Source organism: Leptodactylus fuscus, chromosome 1 (assembly GCF_031893055.1).
Source record: "Leptodactylus fuscus isolate aLepFus1 chromosome 1, aLepFus1.hap2, whole genome shotgun sequence".
In the NCBI taxonomy this organism is placed as follows: Eukaryota; Metazoa; Chordata; class Amphibia; order Anura; family Leptodactylidae; genus Leptodactylus; species Leptodactylus fuscus.
Genome location: NC_134265.1, coordinates 330,320,099 through 330,339,078, shown reverse-complemented (window position 1 = coordinate 330,339,078; position 18,980 = coordinate 330,320,099). Strand labels below are relative to the sequence as shown.

At 43.7% G+C, this 18,980-nt stretch overlaps 1 protein-coding gene and 1 pseudogene across 3 annotated transcripts in view; one reads left to right on the top strand and one right to left on the bottom strand.

Moving 5' to 3' along the window:
- The window catches only part of DOK7 (docking protein 7), an 86,602-nt gene that overhangs the window by 31,731 nt on the left and 35,891 nt on the right, over positions 1–18,980 (top strand). For all 3 annotated transcript variants that reach the window (XM_075261096.1, XM_075261094.1, XM_075261095.1), the window contains exon 5: positions 14,988–15,107. In XM_075261096.1, coding sequence (XP_075117197.1) covers positions 14,988–15,107 — 120 coding nt within the window. The remainder of the gene's footprint in view (positions 1–14,987; positions 15,108–18,980) is intronic.
- On the bottom strand, positions 10,026–13,572 carry LOC142193308 (UPF0547 protein C16orf87 homolog; annotated as a pseudogene).

Below are 18,980 nucleotides of genomic sequence, written 5' to 3'. Positions count from 1 at the left end.
CATCTAATAGTACACCAGATTTGTCAAACATCTTGGTGCAGTTTAAGGTTGTCCAGTATAAGTTTGTACTGTTTAGCTTTTAGACAGTATTAGTAAATCTGGACCAATAGGATTTAGAAATGTCCATATGACAGTCGTTAAAAAAATGGCCATTTCACACCCGTTTTTAAAACACTGACTTCAATGGGGCTATTCAGAATTTTTTGTCCCTAACATGTAGGAATAGCCTTAAGAAAAGGCTATTCATCTACCTTTAGATGTCTTCTCCACGCCGCTGTTCAGAAGAAATCCTGTTTTTCTTCGGTAGGCAAAAGAGTTCTCTCACAGCACTTGGGGCGGGCCCCAGCACTCAAACAGCACTGGGGGCATTCCCAATGCTGCGAGAGAACTCTCCAGCACCGCCTCCATCTTCTTCAGGAACTGGTCTTCTTCGTGTCTTCTTCCGGGGGTTGGCTTCAAACTCGTAGGCCTCGGGCCTAGGGCAAAGCCAACTGTGCATGCCCACCGGCCACAAGAAAATGGCCGCTTACACAGTATTGTGCTGCGAGAGAACTCATTTGCATACCGGCGAAAACTGGGATTTCTACGGAACGGCGGTGTGGAGAGGACATCAAAAGGTAGGAGATGAATAGCCTTTCTTAAGGCTATTCCTACATGTTAGGGACAAAAAATTCGATTTTAATGATAGGATCCCTTTAATGGTCCTTTTTTAATGGACCATCAAAAAAAGGACATGTCCCTTTTTTATCCCTTTTTAAGGATACATTAGTAGACTCAAATCTATGAGGGATCCCTGAAAATGACTACTCTATGGATGCAAAATGGTCATGAAAAGCCCCTTCACTACATCAGTTTTTCACAACATTCGTCTGAATGTAGCTTAAGTGTTCAGTTTCCCTACAGCACCACCACAGGAGAAGTGAGGCATTACACAGTGTCCTTTTAAATGAGTGAGTTGTCTGTGTAATGTAGGACAGGACAGGTCCTCCAGAGCAAGAGACACTCCTTTTCTTCACTCTGACCAAGAGTTGAGGATCCTAAAAACAGGGCCCCTCTATGTTCTCAGGCTTTATACTGGGTTTTCTGAGGTAAACAACTAGCAGTGCAGTGTTTGTTAGACTTTAGTAAGTGAAGAGGACGAATGCTGAATGTTTTAGCTTTGGAACTTCAGTCATGCAGGTATATAGATTAGCTCAGCTCTATGTATATACACTTAGCCCTATAAATAGTCTACTGACTTAGTCGTACTCATCATACTGCTGGTGCCAGGTTTTAGGTAAAACTCTCGGGATTTATTCACAACATTATATTTGTATTGTAAAAATCACTGGACATTTTGGATGGCTATGTATCATCCAAAATCTCACAAATTCTGACTTCTTAAAAACATAAAATCACTGTACACATCACTGGTGACAAATATACACAGTTGCACACAAGGACCCGATGACAAAAAAGCAAAGGTGCTAGGGATAACTTTAGAGCCTGCTTTCTGCTCAAAGGAAGTAACATAGGTTAGTAAAGTATGCTACAAAATTGTCAACAGAATATGTCAGGCTTTTGGTTTATAATTTCAAGCCGTCAGAACCTAACAAAGAAATAAATTATTATGCTCACAGCAACAAATATCAACTTTGATAGATCCCACCAAATCCTGACAAATCCCATTAAAGGGGTATTCCCATGTCGCATACTCACCAGTCTTCACTGCTGTAAAATCTTCTTTTGTTCCTGGTTTCTTGCGTCATTTGGTGGGCGGGGTTTCACATGCAACCTGCCATTTAGCTCTGGCCCCAAAGTAGTGTGTTGCTCCGCCCACCACATAGCGTGATCCTATGGGGTGGCTGAAGGGCCTGTGATGTCATCAAAGGTCCTCAATATTGGACTATGAAGTACAGGCAGGAGCAACTCCATTCTGTGTTACATACAGAGACTGCCTGTCTCTGCCATAATGAACACAATTGAATTAGCTAACCTGATAACTGGGAGAACAGAAGACGAGTTCAGAAATGAAAGCAGCTCCTCTTCCCTATCTGAGAGCAGGAAGCTAGGTCACGTGGTGTAGACACAGGAATAGCTAGATACACAGGTTCGCTCCCGTGCACTTAGCCCCTCCCCCCTCCCCCTGAGAGCAGCAGATACATCACTTGACTTTTGAGCAGATAAGTCAGGGCTGTGGCCACAATGAATTGAATAAAGTAAGATAGTGGACAAACAAAGCAGTTTTGCTGAAGCAGTGTATTTAGGAAAAGTCTTACATCCACATTAACAAGCAGTATAGATAGGATCCTTGTGATGGGACAACTCCTTTAACTTATGGGATCCAACAGGCAGGGCCATTTAAACACATTGTTGGGCCAGTACAAAAGTTTCATAAGAAACAGAAAATACTGGACCCATGCAAATTATAATGCCCCCTAGTGGCCCTCGCACAGTATATTGCCTCCTTAGTCGCCCTATACAATATAATGCTCCTCAGTGGCTCATCACACAGTGATACCACACATTAAACTCTCCCCCAATGTGCCCTTAGACATTAACCTGTCCCACCACAGTGGCCCTTCAGACATCATATTGTAATGTCCCACTGCGGTTGCAATGCCCTTACAGTATAATGTTTATCTCCTGGGGTGCCCACAGTATAATATCCCCCTCCAGGTTGCCCACATGGTATAGTGTTCCTCTCCAGTTGCCCCCACAGTGTAATTTCCCCTTCCTGGTTGGCCCCACAGTATAATGTCCCCCACCAGGTTTCCCACACAGTTTTGTGTCCCCCTCCTGAGTGTCCCTACAGTTTTATGTCTCCCTCCAGTTGCCACCACAGATTCATGTCCCCTGTAGGTTGACCCCACAGTATAAATGGAAAAAAACCCAAATCACCAATACTCACCTTCCATGTTTCCCTGTTCTCCTCTGTCCGGCAGCTTCAGGGATTAACAGTTATTTAATTGACATTGCAACTATTGCCCCTAAGACACTGGGAGTAGCGACAGTGGCCGAATGGTGCAGCAGGGAACGGACGGCTCAGTGCTTCATCATTGTATCCAACTCATCTGTGCCTGGACGATACAGATGAATTGACGTCATGACTAGGGGAGCGACCTGGAATAGGGGGACAGCCCATTGAATGCAGGACTGTCCCGCTATCCTAAGGGGGCCACCACTACTATTGGGCACCGTTGGCCCTATGGTTAGAGAAGTTGTACCGAGAGGGTTCTGGAATTTTTAAAATCACATGGTTCCCCTTGCTGATGAAATGTAACTCAATGTCGACAAAAAAAGGAAAAACGTCAGAGAACACAGACTGTATGCTGGTTTTATATCAACTAAAAATTAGAAATGCCAAAATTGATGTAGATTTCTCTAAAATAGTCCGTGAGTCATCCCCTTCTGTCAAACTGTTAACCATTGAAATTAGCCTCATTTTTTTTTAGCCATTTCTGCTAAAGTATTGCTCATATATTGTCACGTCAGTCCGAAATGGGCTCACAATTTAATTTCTCACTTATACAAATGCACATTAGGGCCAATTTCATATAAAAAGTTACCTAGCAGTATGTTTTTGTATGAGTTTGGTCAAAAAGTAGAGAATTTGGATATTACGCAACGCATTAGCCACAAAGCAGTGAGGCTACGGAGCACTTTGGCTCGAGACACATAACAGTTGCCTATACTCTGTTACATTACATAGTTCTAGACTGCCTGTAGAAGTGACATCATCCATAAAAACTATGAAAATGTTTGTCCGGTTGAGCAGCTGCACACAAGTCTACGATCACCATGTGCAATGCCAGACGTCAGCCGCAGTAGCATAAAGGAGGGCACTCTGGAATAGTGGAAAAGTGCAGCTCTGCAGCTATGAATCATGCTTTGAGCAGTCTGACTTGGGTTTGGCAGATATCTGGAGAACATTACTGACCAGAATGCATAATGGTCACAGTAATATTTGTTGGAGGATAATGGTATGGGGTTGTTTTTGAAGGCTTGGGCTAAGATATTTTAGACTAGGCTTTTATCTGCATTGGCTTTTTGCTGGTTATAGAAGCAGGAAATTAATAATGATGGAAAGCCCGGTGTGTGATATGTCATAGTTGGTGTCCCATTGACTTATAACAGGTTCCATTGGTTTCTGTCACAATGACCATCTATTAGGAAACTCAATGTGTGCTCTGTTCACTGCAGCACTGCTCCCTGTTGTTGCCTTAAAGGGATTGTCCCATCACAAGGATCCTATCTATACTGCTTGTTAATGTGGATGTAAGACTTTTCCTAAATACACTGCTTCAGCAAAACTGCTTTGTTTGTCCAATATCTTACTTTATTCAATTCATTATGACACAGCCCTTGACTTATCTGGTCAAAAGTCAAGTGATGCATCTGCCTGCTCTAAGGGCTGAGGGAGGAGGGGCTAAGTGCATGGGAGTGAGCCTGGGGGGGGGGGGGTAGTTTACACTTTGGGGGAAGGGGCCGCCAATACAGACCCGGCATCCGCTGTAATAGAGAGGCAGATGCCGGGGAGGGTTAGATGGCGGCACAGGTGCCGGGGCCTGCGACATCGCTACGCTCCTGCCCTGCATGAAGCCAGCAGCGGCAGGAGCGATTCTGCTATTCCGGAGGGGGAGGGGCGGAGGAGCGGAATAGCAGCATCCCTCCTGCCGCTGCTGGCTTCATGCAGGGCAGGAGCGTAGCAATGTTGCAGGCACCTGTGTCGGCGTCTAACCCTCCCCGGCATCCACCTTTCTATTACAGCGGATGCCGGGTCTGTATTGGCATTGTGAAGGCTAGATAACTCACTGCTCTCACCATCTATGAGCGCGCACGCAGAGCCAGCGGCATAGAAGCAACATCATCTCGCCGCTGGCTTTGCATATGTAACCCCGCCCACCAATGATGCAACAAAGCTGGAAGAAAGAAGATTTTACAGCAGCGAAGACTGGTGAGTATGCGACGTGGGAATACCCCTTTAAGGTTACCATGCTGTCATATGAAGCTTTTTGCAGCTTTCAGAGCTCTGAGATGCTGAACCCATCAGCAGCTAAGGAGGGATATTTTAAATCTGTTCTGAACTCGTCATGTGCCTGCTATTTGTTAATTATGACTAGTTAGGTTCCCGTGCTCAGAAGTAGTTGTGGACATCTGTATTCCTGACCTTGGCTTGTTTGCTAGATATTTTCTTGCTTACTGATTTTGGCTTTAACCGGTAACTCTTGGATTGACCTTGACTTGGCCTCATTTATTCCTTTGATTTTACTCTCTGAAATATAGGATCTGATGACCATACGATCTTAATATTAGACAAATGTATGCTTCTAACATTGTAGTAACAGTTTGGGGATGGGCCTTTCCTGTCCAGTATGGCTATGCCCCAGTGCACAAAGCCAGGACCATAAAAGCATGGTATGATGAGTTTGGTCTGGAATCCTGATCTCAACTCCAACCAACATATTTTCGGATAAATTGGAACACCACTTGTGTTCCAATTTATCTCAATATATGTTAGATTAGAATTGGAACACCATTTCTAATCTAACATCAGTGCCTGACCTTACAAATGCTCTTTTGGCTGAATGGGCACGAATTCCCAGACATGACAGAATGTGGGCTGTTATAGCTGTAAAAGGGTCATGGCTTCATATTTATGACCATGGTTTTAGAATAGATTACCTTGCAAACTTAATGAACAGGTACTGTTTCTTCATATGTTTGGCCATCAAAAGATAAGTCCTCAGTTTCACTTCTAAAATACAAAGCCTTTAACCAAATTCAAGTTCAATGCATTCGAATGACAAGGTGTTTCTGGGAATTGCTCACTTAGAGATGGCATAAATCTATCTAATGACTGACTCATGAAACCCGATTCACAAATTCCTCATCTTCCACGTCAGACAAATGTTGAGGTTCTTCGTCACAGCTTGGACTAAGATGTTCTGGGCCTATTTCCAGAGCTCACCACCACGCTGCAAACCAGAGCATGACAAGCCAGCATTGGATCCTATAACCTGTGAATATCTGTCTGACAACTGGTATCGTCACTTAACATAAGAGTAGGGAACAAAAATGTTGGGGAATCCCAAAAGAGAATGTCTGCAGTAAGCGACCCTGGTGGTTTCAGAAGTCATTGTTCTCTGTACGTTGTCTTCAGAGTCCCTACTCCTCTTTAGTTGGTGCAAAAAGTGTAGAACAATGGTATTCAGAAGCACTGCAGGCGTTCACAGTAGCTAGTAACAGGGGCCACATAAATCTGGATTCTGGCTCCTGGCAGGCAGCACATAGCTCTGTATTGTTTGCTTCTTCTTGGCAAGTCCTCATGGCCGTCATATGACTAGGTGCATGGAATTGTGTTCTATTTTGGACTCCATATGGATCTAGTAGTTAGAACAAAAAGACAGTATCTTATTACGGTTATATAATATATGTTTAGCAGTTTTAACCCTTTAATGTCACACATATTTTTGGACTTAATGCATATGTAACCTAACAAACAAACGTTGCATAAATCATTAGCACTGTGTGGGAGAAGTAAAACCATTTCCTGCCATTATATGACTTTCACTCTGCAGGCTCTAGCTCAAATTTTCAGTTCTCCCTGAGCTGGTGGATGGAATCTAGCTTCTATGAAGTATCCTTTAGACTACACTTAGAAAGCAGAGAATTGAAAGGAAAAATTTAAAAAATTTTAAAATTATTTTTTATTTTTTAAATGTATCTTGATTATTTGGTCATATCTTGTCCTTCAAAAGGTCAAAAAGACTTTTTTTTTTACAGTTTTTTTTTCCCTATAAGTAACATCTCTGATAAACAGACTAGTTGTTTAGGTGAACGCTGCTCATCGGCGTAACTATAGAGATCGCAATTACAATCAGTGGATAGAGGTAGGCAAACCTCTAAGCATCTATTTTGTTTTGGATTTGGGTAGCTCAGGTAAAAGATTTGTTTCAGGTCAAACAAGTTAGGTACGAACCTTAAAATTGACTTAAAACATAGTGCACAACACTGTCAGGACTCCTAGGAACCTATCTATAAAACATAATGTAGAACACTGTCGGGGCTCCTAGGAACCTATCTATAAAACATAGTGTAGAACACTGTCAGGGCTCCTAGGGACCTATCTATAAAACATAGTGTAGAACACTGTCAGGGCTCCTAGGGACCTATCTATAAAACATAGTGTAGAACACTGTCAGGGCTCCTAGGAACCTATCTATAAAACATAGTGTAGAACACTGTCAGGGCTCCTAGGAACCTATCTATAAAACATAGTACAGAACACTGTCAGGGCTCCTAGGAACCTATCTATAAAACATAGTGTAGAACACTGTCAGGGCTCCAAGGAACCTATCTATAAAACATAGTGTAGAACACTGTCAGGGCTCCAAGGAACCTATCTATAAAACATAGTGTAGAACAATGTCAGGGCTCCTAGGAACCTATCTATAAAACATAGTATATAACACTGTCAGGGCTCCTAGGAACCTATCTATGAAACATAGTGTAGAACACTGCCAGGGCTCCTAGGAATCTATCTATAAAACATAGTGTAGAACACTGTCAGGGCTCCTAAGAACCTATCTATAAAACATAGTGTAGAACACTGTCAGGGCTCCTAGGAACCTATCTATAAAACATAGTGTAGAACACTGTCAGGGCTCCTAGGAACCTATCTATAAAACATAGTACAGAACACTGTCAGGGCTCCTAGGAACCTATCTATAAAACATAGTGTAGAACACTGTCAGGGCTCCTAGGAACCTATCTATAAAACATAGTGTAGAACACTGTCAGGGCACCTAGGATCCTACCTATAAACATAGTGTAGAACACTGTCAGGGCTCCTAGGAACCTATCTATAAAGCATAGTGTAGAACACTGTCAGAGCTCCTAGGAACCTATCTATAAAACATAGTGTAGACCACTGTCAGGGCACCTAGGAACCTATCTATAAAACATAGTGTAGAACAGTGTCAGGGCTCCAAGAAACCTATCTATAAAACATAGTGTAGAACACTGTCAGGGCTCCTAGGAACCTATCTATAAAACATAGTGTAGAACACTGTCAGGGCTCCTAGGAACCTATCTATAAAACATAGTGTAGAACACTGTCAGGGCTCCTAGGAACCTATCTATAAAAACATAGTGTAGAACGCAGTCAGGGCTCCTAGGAACCTATCTATAAAAACATAGTGTAGAACGCAGTCAGGGCTCCTAGGAACCTATCTATAAAACATAGTGTAGAACACTGTCAGGGCTCCTAGGATCCTACCTATAAAACATAGTGTAGAACACTGTCAGGGCTCCTAGGAACCTATCTATAAAGCATAGTGTAGAACACTGTCAGGGCTCCAAGGAACCTATCTATAAAACATAGTGTAGAACACTCATAGGGCTTGTAGGAATCTATCTATCCAAAGTCTAGCTGTCTAAGGCAATCACAGCTGAATTTATTTTAAAGTGGAATTGACACTATTATATTCTCCTCAGACCCCAGAGTATAATAGGTCGAGCCCCGGGGATGAGGTGGATGGGTGTAAAAAATAAACAAATATTCATCTTCCTTCACTTCTTTTGGGCCTTCTTGTGGTGTCCAGCACTCTTTCTGCTCCTCCTCCTTACACATATATTATAGGGTCTGAGATGGAATATATGTGATATGACACAAAGTTCAGTGGACGGACACCATTGACTGTACAGTCATGGCCAAAAGTTTTGGGAATGACACAAATCTTATATTTTCACATGATCTGCTGCCCTCTGGTTTTTATGTGTGTTTGTCAGATGTTTTTATCACATACAGAAATATAATTGCAATCATATTATGAGTAACAAAAGCTTATATTGACAGTTAGAATGAGTTAATGCAGCAAGTCAATATTTGCAGTGTTGACCCTTCTTCTTCAGGACCTCTGCAATTCTCCCTGGCATGCTCTCAATCAACTTCTGGACCAAATCCTGACTGATAGCAGTCCATTCTTGCACAATCAATGCTTGCATTGTCAGAATTTGTAGGTTTTTGTTTGTCCACCCGTCTCTTGATGATTGACCAGGGGAGTTTCCAGGCCATGGACCCAAAATCTCTCTGTTTTGTTCTCTGAGCCATTTAGTTATCACCTTTACTTTATGGCAAGGTGCTCCATCATGCTGGAAAAGGCATTGTTGATCGCCAAACTGCTCTTGGACGGTTGGGAGAAGTTGATCTTGGAGGACATTCTGGTACCATTCTTTATTCATGGCTGTGTTTTTAGGCAAGACTGTAAGAGAGCCGATTCCCTTGGCTGAGAAGCAACCCCACACATGAATGGTTTCAGGATGCTTTACAGTTGGCATGAGACAAGACTGGTGGTAGCACTCACCTCGTCTTTTCCGAATAAGCTGTTTTCCAGATGTCCCAAACAATCGAAAAGGGGATTCATCAGAGAAAATGACTTTAACCCAGTCCTCAGCAGTCCACTCCCTGTACCTTTTGCAGAATATCAGTCTGTCCCTGATGTTTTTTCTGGAGAGAAGTGGCTTCTTTGCTGCCCTCCTTGAGACCAGTCATTCTGACTTAATCATGACAGATTGATCTCCAGCCCTGTCCTCATCAACACCCACACCTGTGTTAATGGAGCAATCACTGAAACGATGTTAGCTGGTCCTTTTAAGGCTGGGCTGCAATGATGTTGAAATGTGTTTTGGGGGATAAAGTTCATCTTTGCAAGCAATTGCTGTTAAGCTGATCACTCTTTATGACATTCTGGAGTATATGCAAATTGCCATTAGAACAACTGAAGCAGTAGACTTTGTAAAAATTAATATTTGTATCATTCTCAAAACTTTTGGCCATGACTGTATGGTGACTGTATGGTGAAAATGTTAGTGTTTGCATCCTGCTAAATTTTTACAAACAGTATCTATGGTACCTGCTCAATTCCTTTGCTATATACGCTATTGAATTTTTTTTGAACTATACAAACTATATTTTGCCTATATCCATGAAACTATAAAAATACAAGCAGCCAAAATTTTGCAATATATGATAGACAAGTAACTTAGGCTGCAGGCAATCCATGGATAACAACCATACCTGTAATAAGAACATTAAAGCAGCGGTAACACAAAGGGATATTAAAATGACTTGTGCCGTCTCTCAAACCCTCCTCTGCTACATTATTACCATTGCAGCTCTACAATAGCATGCCAATAAAGCGTACATGTTTACGAGCAAGTTATATTGTTATTGCATTAAAGCCTGTGAATTGAGTTTACTTAGAATAATTTATGGGTATACTGTAATAGTAATTGCCATAGGGGGCACATAGTCCATTTATTATGCTGAGAGTAGTAGAGACTAATGGAAGACATAATGCAGGGTATAGAACGGGTTATTACTATGCATTACCTACTCACAAAGAACATAGGATTGCTGTGAACAGCAGGTGCCATATACATTGAATGGTAGCTATTGTAAGAATATTAGCGTGTTATATAAAAGAAATATCCAGAATACAAAGGGGTTATTGAGGTGTATAACATGCGCACACTTTATGAGGTTTATCTTTATTAACACTGAGTAGGATTTCTTGCTCTAAGTCTGAATTACGTATTGCTTATGTTTAAAGGATCAGAAAAACATAGCTGCCTCCTTCCGGAAACAGCGCCACAACTGTCTGCAGGTTGTGAGTGGTATTGCAGTTCAGCTCTATTCACTTCAATGGAGCTGATCACAGTATGGATTGGTGCTGGAGGAAAGTAACCATGTTTTTCTTTTGGGTATTAAGGGTAAGTTCACAAGGAGTTTTTTGGTCAGGGTTTGGAGGCCATAATCGCCTCAAAACCCTGACCAAAAGATGGCTCCCATTGAAATCAATGAGAACCGCTCAGGTCTATTTTCCGGGAGCCGTTTCTTCCGGCTCCTGGAAAAAAGAAGCGAGATGCTCATTCTTCAGGCCAAGTCGCTTTGCGGTTCGGCCTGAAGACACTCCCTCCTCCGGAGTAGGCCCATTCATTGGGCCTAATCTGGAGCGGAGTGCGCAGCTGGATGCCAGTGCAGTGCACCAGCTTTCAGTCGTGGCTACCCAGTTTTTGGATCGCAAACTGAGGCGGCCTCCGCCTCAGGTTCTGATCCAAAAAACCCCGTGTAAACTTACCCTAAGGCTTCAATGAATTATTTTGTTTTTCCATCTCCACTTTTCAGGAACCAGAACTTATTATTTTATTTTTCTAATGGCATAGCCATTTTGGGGCTTGTTTTTTTGTGACTAGTATTTTTAGATAGCATTCTGATGTAGCTTTTGAGGACTGAGTAAAAAAACTGCAATTTCCTCATTTTTTTGTGACATAAAAAATGACATTGTATCACTTAGTTTTTGTTATGTTTTACAACTTTTACTAAATGGCGGACCTACTGTATATAAGGGCTCTTTTTTTGTAGGTCAAGCTGTAATTTTGATTGGTAGTGTTTTGTAGTACATAAGACTTTTTTAGCATTTGTTATTCCTTGTTTGTAGGGAGATGAGATGACCAAAATACTACAATAATCACATTTCATGTATATGGTTTTTTTTTTAATGAAGTTCATCATATGGGATAAATAACATTATAGTTTGGACTTTTATGCTAGGGGATGTGGGCTTGTCTTGGTCTGGCAGATTTACTGTAACTCATGCCATAAAACTGCATGAGTTACCCCTGAAATCTGCGCCGGTCCCTGATTGGTGTAGATGTCAATATTGACCATGGGGCCTTGCAAGTTGCACCAGAATTATTAAGTGGTTGGAACCTCTTTATAATTCAGATGTATCTCGCGCCAGAGAGGGAATGAGTTAAGACTGGAGTAGGAATCTTGGTGTGAGTTATAATAAATCTGTCTTGCTAAGGTGACCTCGCTCCTTGCTCCTCCGACTTTTATAAAAAGTGGGGAGCAGAGATCAGGAGGAACAATGTGATACATATTTGTTACGTTTACACTCAACCACTAGACAAAATTAAGGCCTGGATCACATCTGCGATTGGTTTTCCATTTGACCCCTCGAACGAAAACCTATCCGCATAAACAAGTGCAACCAGGACTTTTCAAAGCGGAAACCACACGGACCTCATTATAGTCTATGGGGTCCATATGCTTCCTTAGGTAACCCCATAGACTATAATGAGGTCCGTGTGATTTCCACTTGGAAAAGTCCTGCTTGCGCTTATTTCATGCGGACAGGGGAACGGAATGACCTGAACGCAGATGTGAACCGGGCCTAAGAATACAAAACATTCGTCTGAAGATATAAAGAACAGTTTCATACAGTTAAGCTACCCATGGGAAGAGGAGAAGTTCCCATAATAAGACATGCTCTGTCTTCTAGACCATGAGGCGTCCGGAGTAATCGGCCTGGCGAGCAGATAATGCAACATTAGTTGTTGCTAGTGTATACCTTTACAGTCTTGTTGTTGTTACCACTCTTCATATTTAGGTCATATAAAACGCAAATAGAAATGGTGAATTATGTGCTGCGGTCATCTAACCTATGTACAACGCAGTAACAAACATTGCTAATTATACCGGCTGTCATGCGGTTGGCACAGCTTGTTACTTTATTTAAGCATGGCAGCTTGAATAGTTGAGATGACTCCTAGAAGGTAAATGAGATGAACATCTATTCCCCTGTCACAATGAGGGGCCATGAGTGATATGTCTGGGTTTTCATTTTCTGGAAAGCCTGAGCCACTACAAACCTGGAACTGTAGTTATTTAAAGTAACCCCTCTGTTTGACACGTCCTACTGGGGAACTGGTGGTGACTTGGCCGTCGACCTAGCTTTGCAAGTTCTCAGAAGTTAATTTTTAACACAAAGACACCATTTTGTTAGAGAAAGAAAAGCCCCAGTGGACATTAGCCCCTCGTTTCTCTCATGTCCGTAAACAATCAGTGGTAGCAAGAGCCAAAAATATAATTTTTTGGCAGATTGTACCATTTGTGTACTCTATCGACATTGTTCTACTAGACAGAACTTTCAGTCCTGCAAAGCCCTAGGCTACTATCCGTATAGTTAGGATAGGATCTCTAGGATGTGAGCCATCACTTGTTAAGTGGTGGGAAACCATCTACTGGAACCCTTACCAACTCTTAAATGAAGGGGCTGCAAAGCAAGTTTAGGCTCTTTGAAGACTATTTTTCTGTTAATCTCTGCCAACACCACTGAAAACTAAAAAGCTTTTTTGTCCGAGAGGTTGACATACATGTCCACTTCCTTGTGTTTCTTTTTCTCTTCCTCTTGTTTCTTGGTGGCAGCTGTCTTTGGCCGGATCCCTGCCACAACATATTGGATCTGAAAGGCTATTGGACTGGGACCTTCTTCTATCCTCCAAGTCTTTACTGACCGTAGAGTTTATCCTTTCTCTCTTTATTCTCTCTGTTCCCCACCTCTTGGGATCAGACTGGTTTTCTGAGGTCGTGGGCACCCTCTCTGTCTGTCTCCCATGTAGAAGTTTTCTGCTAATGAAGATGTATCCACAAGGGCAAGACTTGCAGGCAACTGGAACCTGATGGTTGCACTGCGGGCAGGACTTGGTGGCCAGCTTCACTTTCTTGGCTCTGGCCGCGGACATGCTCCCTCTCTCAGGGTATGTCTACGACGCTTGCCCCCGATTCCCCTTCACTGCAGAAAGGATAAACTCTATGGTGGCAGGGGCCGGCCAAAGACAGCTGCCACCAAGAAATAAGAGGAAGAGAAAGAGAAACAGGAGAAGGAAGTGGATATGTATGCCAACCTCTCGGGGGAAAAGCCTTTGTTATTTTTTTAAGGAAATTCATTTGAAGAATTGAAAAAACTAAACAAAACAATAACCTCAGGTCACATTTTTCTCAACAGCCTCCCTTAGGCTAAGGCCCAATGTTGCAGAAACGCAACTTTTTTGGTTGCAGATTTTGTTGCAGTTTTTTGAGCCAAAGTCAAGAGTGGATTGAGAAGAAGGTAGAAGTGTAGGAGCTTCTTATATATTTCCCATTTCTTTTATAATCACACCTAGGTTTGGTTCAAAAAAACACAGCAAAATCTACAACAAAAGAAGCTGCGTTTCCGCAATGTGGGGCCTCAGCCTTACTTAGCTATATACTGACTGCTTTTTTATTTAAGGGTTAATGATCTCCTGACAGGGCAGAGGTGAAACCATAGCTACTACTGGTCTTCAATGCAGAATTCAGGCCCACACTTACCATGTGATATGTATAATACTGGTGTGTTATCATGCTGTAATAATGCCTTTGGGGGTTCCCTCAGCGTCTAGGACCTGGACAATGACAAACATTTGTAACAAGGGACTCAAAGTACAGGAGCATTGTAGAGTAGGGAAGCTACCCCAACACCCAGAATGGTCAGTTTAGCCAATTTTTTTCAGGATGTGGGGGTAAACTGGAGTACCAAGAGGAAATCCATGCAAACACAGAGAAGACATAAAACTCCATACAGATATTGCCCTAGCTCGGGTTTGAACCTTGGACCCCAGCATTGTAAAGCAGCAATGCTAACCACTGAGCCACCACACTACCCAAAAGTGGTCAAAGTGTTTTGAGAGCAGCATGGTGGCCCCCTTCCTCCCTAGGTCACATATCAATTGCCAACCCTGCCTCCACACTATTAGACCTCAGATAATCTGAATATTACAGCCATATTCTACCTATATGTAATAACTTTATTTTATAGGGACACTGCTATAAGAGGTACATGTTCCCTTACCATAGACATTGTGTCACTCTTTTATGCAAATCCATATTACCATACAAATTAACTGAGTATAAAAATTTAAAAGCATAAGATAGAAATAAATAGTGATACAAAATCTACTAACACAGGAATCATACTGACCTCTATAGTATATTTATTAATGCAGACCTATTGGGAACATTCCAAGAATAGAGATAGATCAAAGAAGGGTCAAAGAAAGAAACTGTTGTGGTTTTGTTTTGGTGAAATGTCTGATCATATGTGAATCATTAATCATTTTGTATGGTATTCTTTTCACAGGGGCCGGTGTGTTTTTCCTCTCCTGTACAGAAGGAGACCAGATCAGTTTTCTATTTGACTGCATCGTTCGTGGCATCTCTCCAACGAAAGGCCCATTCGGTCTGCGCCCCGTGCTGCCAGGTTAATATTAGCAATACAACAATGTAACATAATTTTAGACTCTTTCAGACACTTTCTTTTGTTACCGTGTAACACTTAATGAATGGAATTACCCGCGATCCTCATGGGTACGATATGAAAATGACTTTTCTTAAGTTTATACCGTCTAAACAAATGTGAACAAATCTGATTTCTTTTCCATAGTCTGCAAACTTCATAAAACATCATAAAAAGTTTGTCCTTGCTTCTCCAAAATATGCCCCGATCCATCCAATAAAGTACATAAAGAAATATTTCTAACGCAAACCCCAAAATATAGCGCCTACTGGTTCTGCTTCATCACTATATACATCACTATATACATCCATCACTATATACATCAAGAGATTGTTGTCCCATTACCCAATTATTATCTCTTGTATCATCTCCTGCTATGTCACCCCTTGTGTTTGGTAGGAAAGTCCTGTTCAATTTCACCACCCATTGTAGTTAAAGTTTCCCATATGTCTTCAATAGCTGATGCAGGCTTGTGTTGGGAATCTGAATCACACTAACTCACTGTATTCCGATTCTGGGGATTATCTATTCATATATATTGTAGATTGTGTGTCCCATATAGGGATCACAATATACATTTTTTTCTTCTTTCAGTATGTCTTTTGTAGAATGGGAGGAAATCGATGCAAACACAGGGAGAACATACAAACTCCTTGCAGGTGTTGTTCCTGGCAGGATTCGAACCCAAGGCTCCAGTGCTAACCACTGAGCCACCATGTTGCCCCTGTCATCATATTTCTTTGATCATCATATAGACTTTTTGATCAGCCAAATCCACTGCTGCAAGGTCTGCAATGGTCAGGAACGAAAGATTGTGAATGACAATCTGTTTTCCCTTAGCCCAAACAGCAGCACAACTGGGGTAATCCTGCCCCTATGAGCTGTTAGGACAGGTGGAATATTTAATTACCTAACAGCAATCAACCCCTATAAGAGGTCAGAGGACCAACTCCCCTTTGTGTTAGTAGCAAGTAAAAAGTTTTAGACATCTATTTAACAGGAGTAATATGACATAGTACAAACAAATAGTACAATTACAGCATAGGGAGGGAGCCTTGTGCTGCTGTTTGGGCTAAGGGAAAACAGATTGTCATTCACAATCTTTTGTTCCCCCTACGCCCAACAGTAGCACAACTGGGGATTTAGCAAGTATCGCTTTACCCTAGGGCGGGTGATCCTGGCAAGCTGATGCCAATACTGAATGTCCAAATGCTGTGGACTCCCTTGTTCGCCACTCAAGTCTATAATGTTTGGCGAAAGTTAGCTGAGAACTCCAAGAAGCCGCTGCACATATCTGTTCCAAGGAAAGAAAACGTCTCTCGGCCCATGATGTCGCCACTGCTCGGGTGGCATGGGCACGGATAAGGTCTGGTACCGGGAGGTCCTGAGCACGTAGGGAGCAGATAATGGCTTCTCTAATCCATCTTGATAGAGTTGGTTTGGATGCTTTGGTCCCCTTGGTGTGGCCAAACACATTGATCAGCAAATTCTCCGACTTCCGAAAGGACGCAGTCCGCTCAAGATAAATCTGCAACGCTCTCACCAAGTCCAACTTGTGCATCCTTTCTTCCCCCTCAGAGGTGGGAGAGGGGAAAAACGCTGGTAAGACGATTGCCTGGTTAATGTTCTGAGGTGTGGGTACCTTTGGCAAGAATCCTGGGACGAACCTTAGTTGCACTCTGTCTGGAAAGAAGGTTGTAAATGGCTCAGAAGCCGCTAGGGCTTGTAGCTCACCGACCCTCTTGGCGGAGGTTATTGCCAACAGGAAAGTTATCTTGTATGCTAGGTACTTCAAATCCACTTCAGCTAGGGGCTCGAAGGGGGGCGCACAGAGCCCCTGCAGAACTGCGGCCAGGTCCCAGCTCGGGACCGGAGACTGCACCTGAGGACGAAGTCTACTAGCCCCTCTTAGAAATTGTTTAATCAGAGGATCTAGTGCTAGCCGGGTCTCCAGGAGAGCGGACAGAGCTGAGACTTGGACTTTCAAGGTAGCAGGTGCTAGCCCCTTCTCCAGGCCGTCTTGTAGGAACTCCAAGACTGTATTCCTATCAGGGTCGCGCTGGTTACTCGAACACCAGTTCTGAAAGATTCGGGCGACCCTCCGGTAGCTCTGGTTAGTTGACTCCGCTCTTGAGTGCGCCAAAGTTCTTAGCACTCCCTGGGATAATCCTCTTTTGCCAGCTAAAGGCTGGCTACCCTCCAGGCAGTGAGGTTGCATCTGTTCAGGCCTTGATAGGGCCGACTGTTCCGGATTACCAGAGTTTACACTGGTGGAAGCCTCCAGGTGTTCCTCCGTCTCATGAGAGTGAAGACGGTGAACCATGCCCTTTCTAACCAGAATGGCGAGCTCCTTGCCAAGCTCTGGTTCTGCCTGCGTTTTGTCAATACCTTCCGAATCCTCAGTTGATAAGGGTAGACGCACTTCCGTCTGAACCTCCCCGGTATTGACAGGGCATACAGCGCCGGAGGATTGTCTTCCCGAACTGGGGAGCAACGTTCCTCTATTGCGGCGCTGTTTGAGGTGGCCATCAGATCCACCTCGGGGAGACCTCATCCTTTGGTAGGAAAGTGGAGAGCACCCTGGTCGGGGGATGACCTGGCTAAGGTCATCCACATTCTGGTGAGTCAGTCCCGCAGACTGTAACCTGGAATCTGAACCGCTGGCCGCTGGGAGATTCATAGATCCGAATAGATGAGGATCCTGGCGTCTGGTAACGTGGAGAGGGCTCTCATCTTCCGTCTGGAATGACCGTAATTGGCTATGATCAGGCTGTCCGTCCTGGTCCTTTACGCCCGAAACTGTATAGTCCACGTCAGAAGCTTCACTTGAGCTCTGGTAATCTCTCGCCAGCTGGGTAAGCGCGTTCTCTTCAGGTAACGCCAGGTGCTCTGTACCAGGGTCTCCCCCAGATGAGCTCCCCTGGACAGGGAGGCATCTGTGGTCAACAGGGTCTAGGTAAACCTGACCGAGGACCTGCCATCGCGAAGATGGGTCTGCCGGGCCAATCATGGCCGGGCACTGATGGTTCACTGGATAGGCTTTTTTAGTCCCTAGGGACAGCGATTCCGGACTCGCAGCTTCTTGACATAGAGAAGGTGCCTCCAGGTAGGAGAGTCCCTGGTGAATCCCCGGAACTGGATTAGATTTGATGGAATCGTAAAAAATCCTAACGGGTCTTCCTTGATCCTGGCTTAGAGAAGCCCTCTGTCCCATTAAAGGGCTCCCCAGCCTTACTAGGGGGCTGGGGGAAGACCCGTGGATACTACTCCCCTGGAAATAGGGGGGGCTGAAGTTTTGCCGTCTGGGAGGGTGGAAATTTGAGGACAAGGTTTTCCATCTGGGTGTTCGTCCCTTTGATCTAAGGTCCTGGGCCGAGCTATGAGAGAACCTGCGAGTATACCTGGCCTGAAGGTCCCTTAAGGAAACCGCATCCCGTGGCGGGAGCGGTCTAGGTCGAAGATGAACCTGAGTCCTTCGCCCAGGATTCTGGAAACCAAGAAGTCTAGAGAGAGTTCCTTCTGGACGGGTATTCAAAGATGAAGTTGTTTGGGGCCCTAAAAAGGGCAAGATGTTCTCTCGGCCGGTGGAGCCTTGATGTAGCAAATGACCCTGGGACCTTTGCGTCGGGGCCCTAGATGGACGGGCCCGATTTCTCCCAGGATGGCAGACCACTGATGGGTCAGGGATCCTTCTTACGATCGCGGAAAGTGCCGCGTCCTCTACCTCTGCCCTGGGGAGTGGAGCGTCCACGCCCCCTGAAGCCTCTGGTGGAGGATCCTCGGCCCCGAAAGGCAGTTCTTCTCCTTTCAGGCGGCTGCGGCAGATTTTTGGTTTTA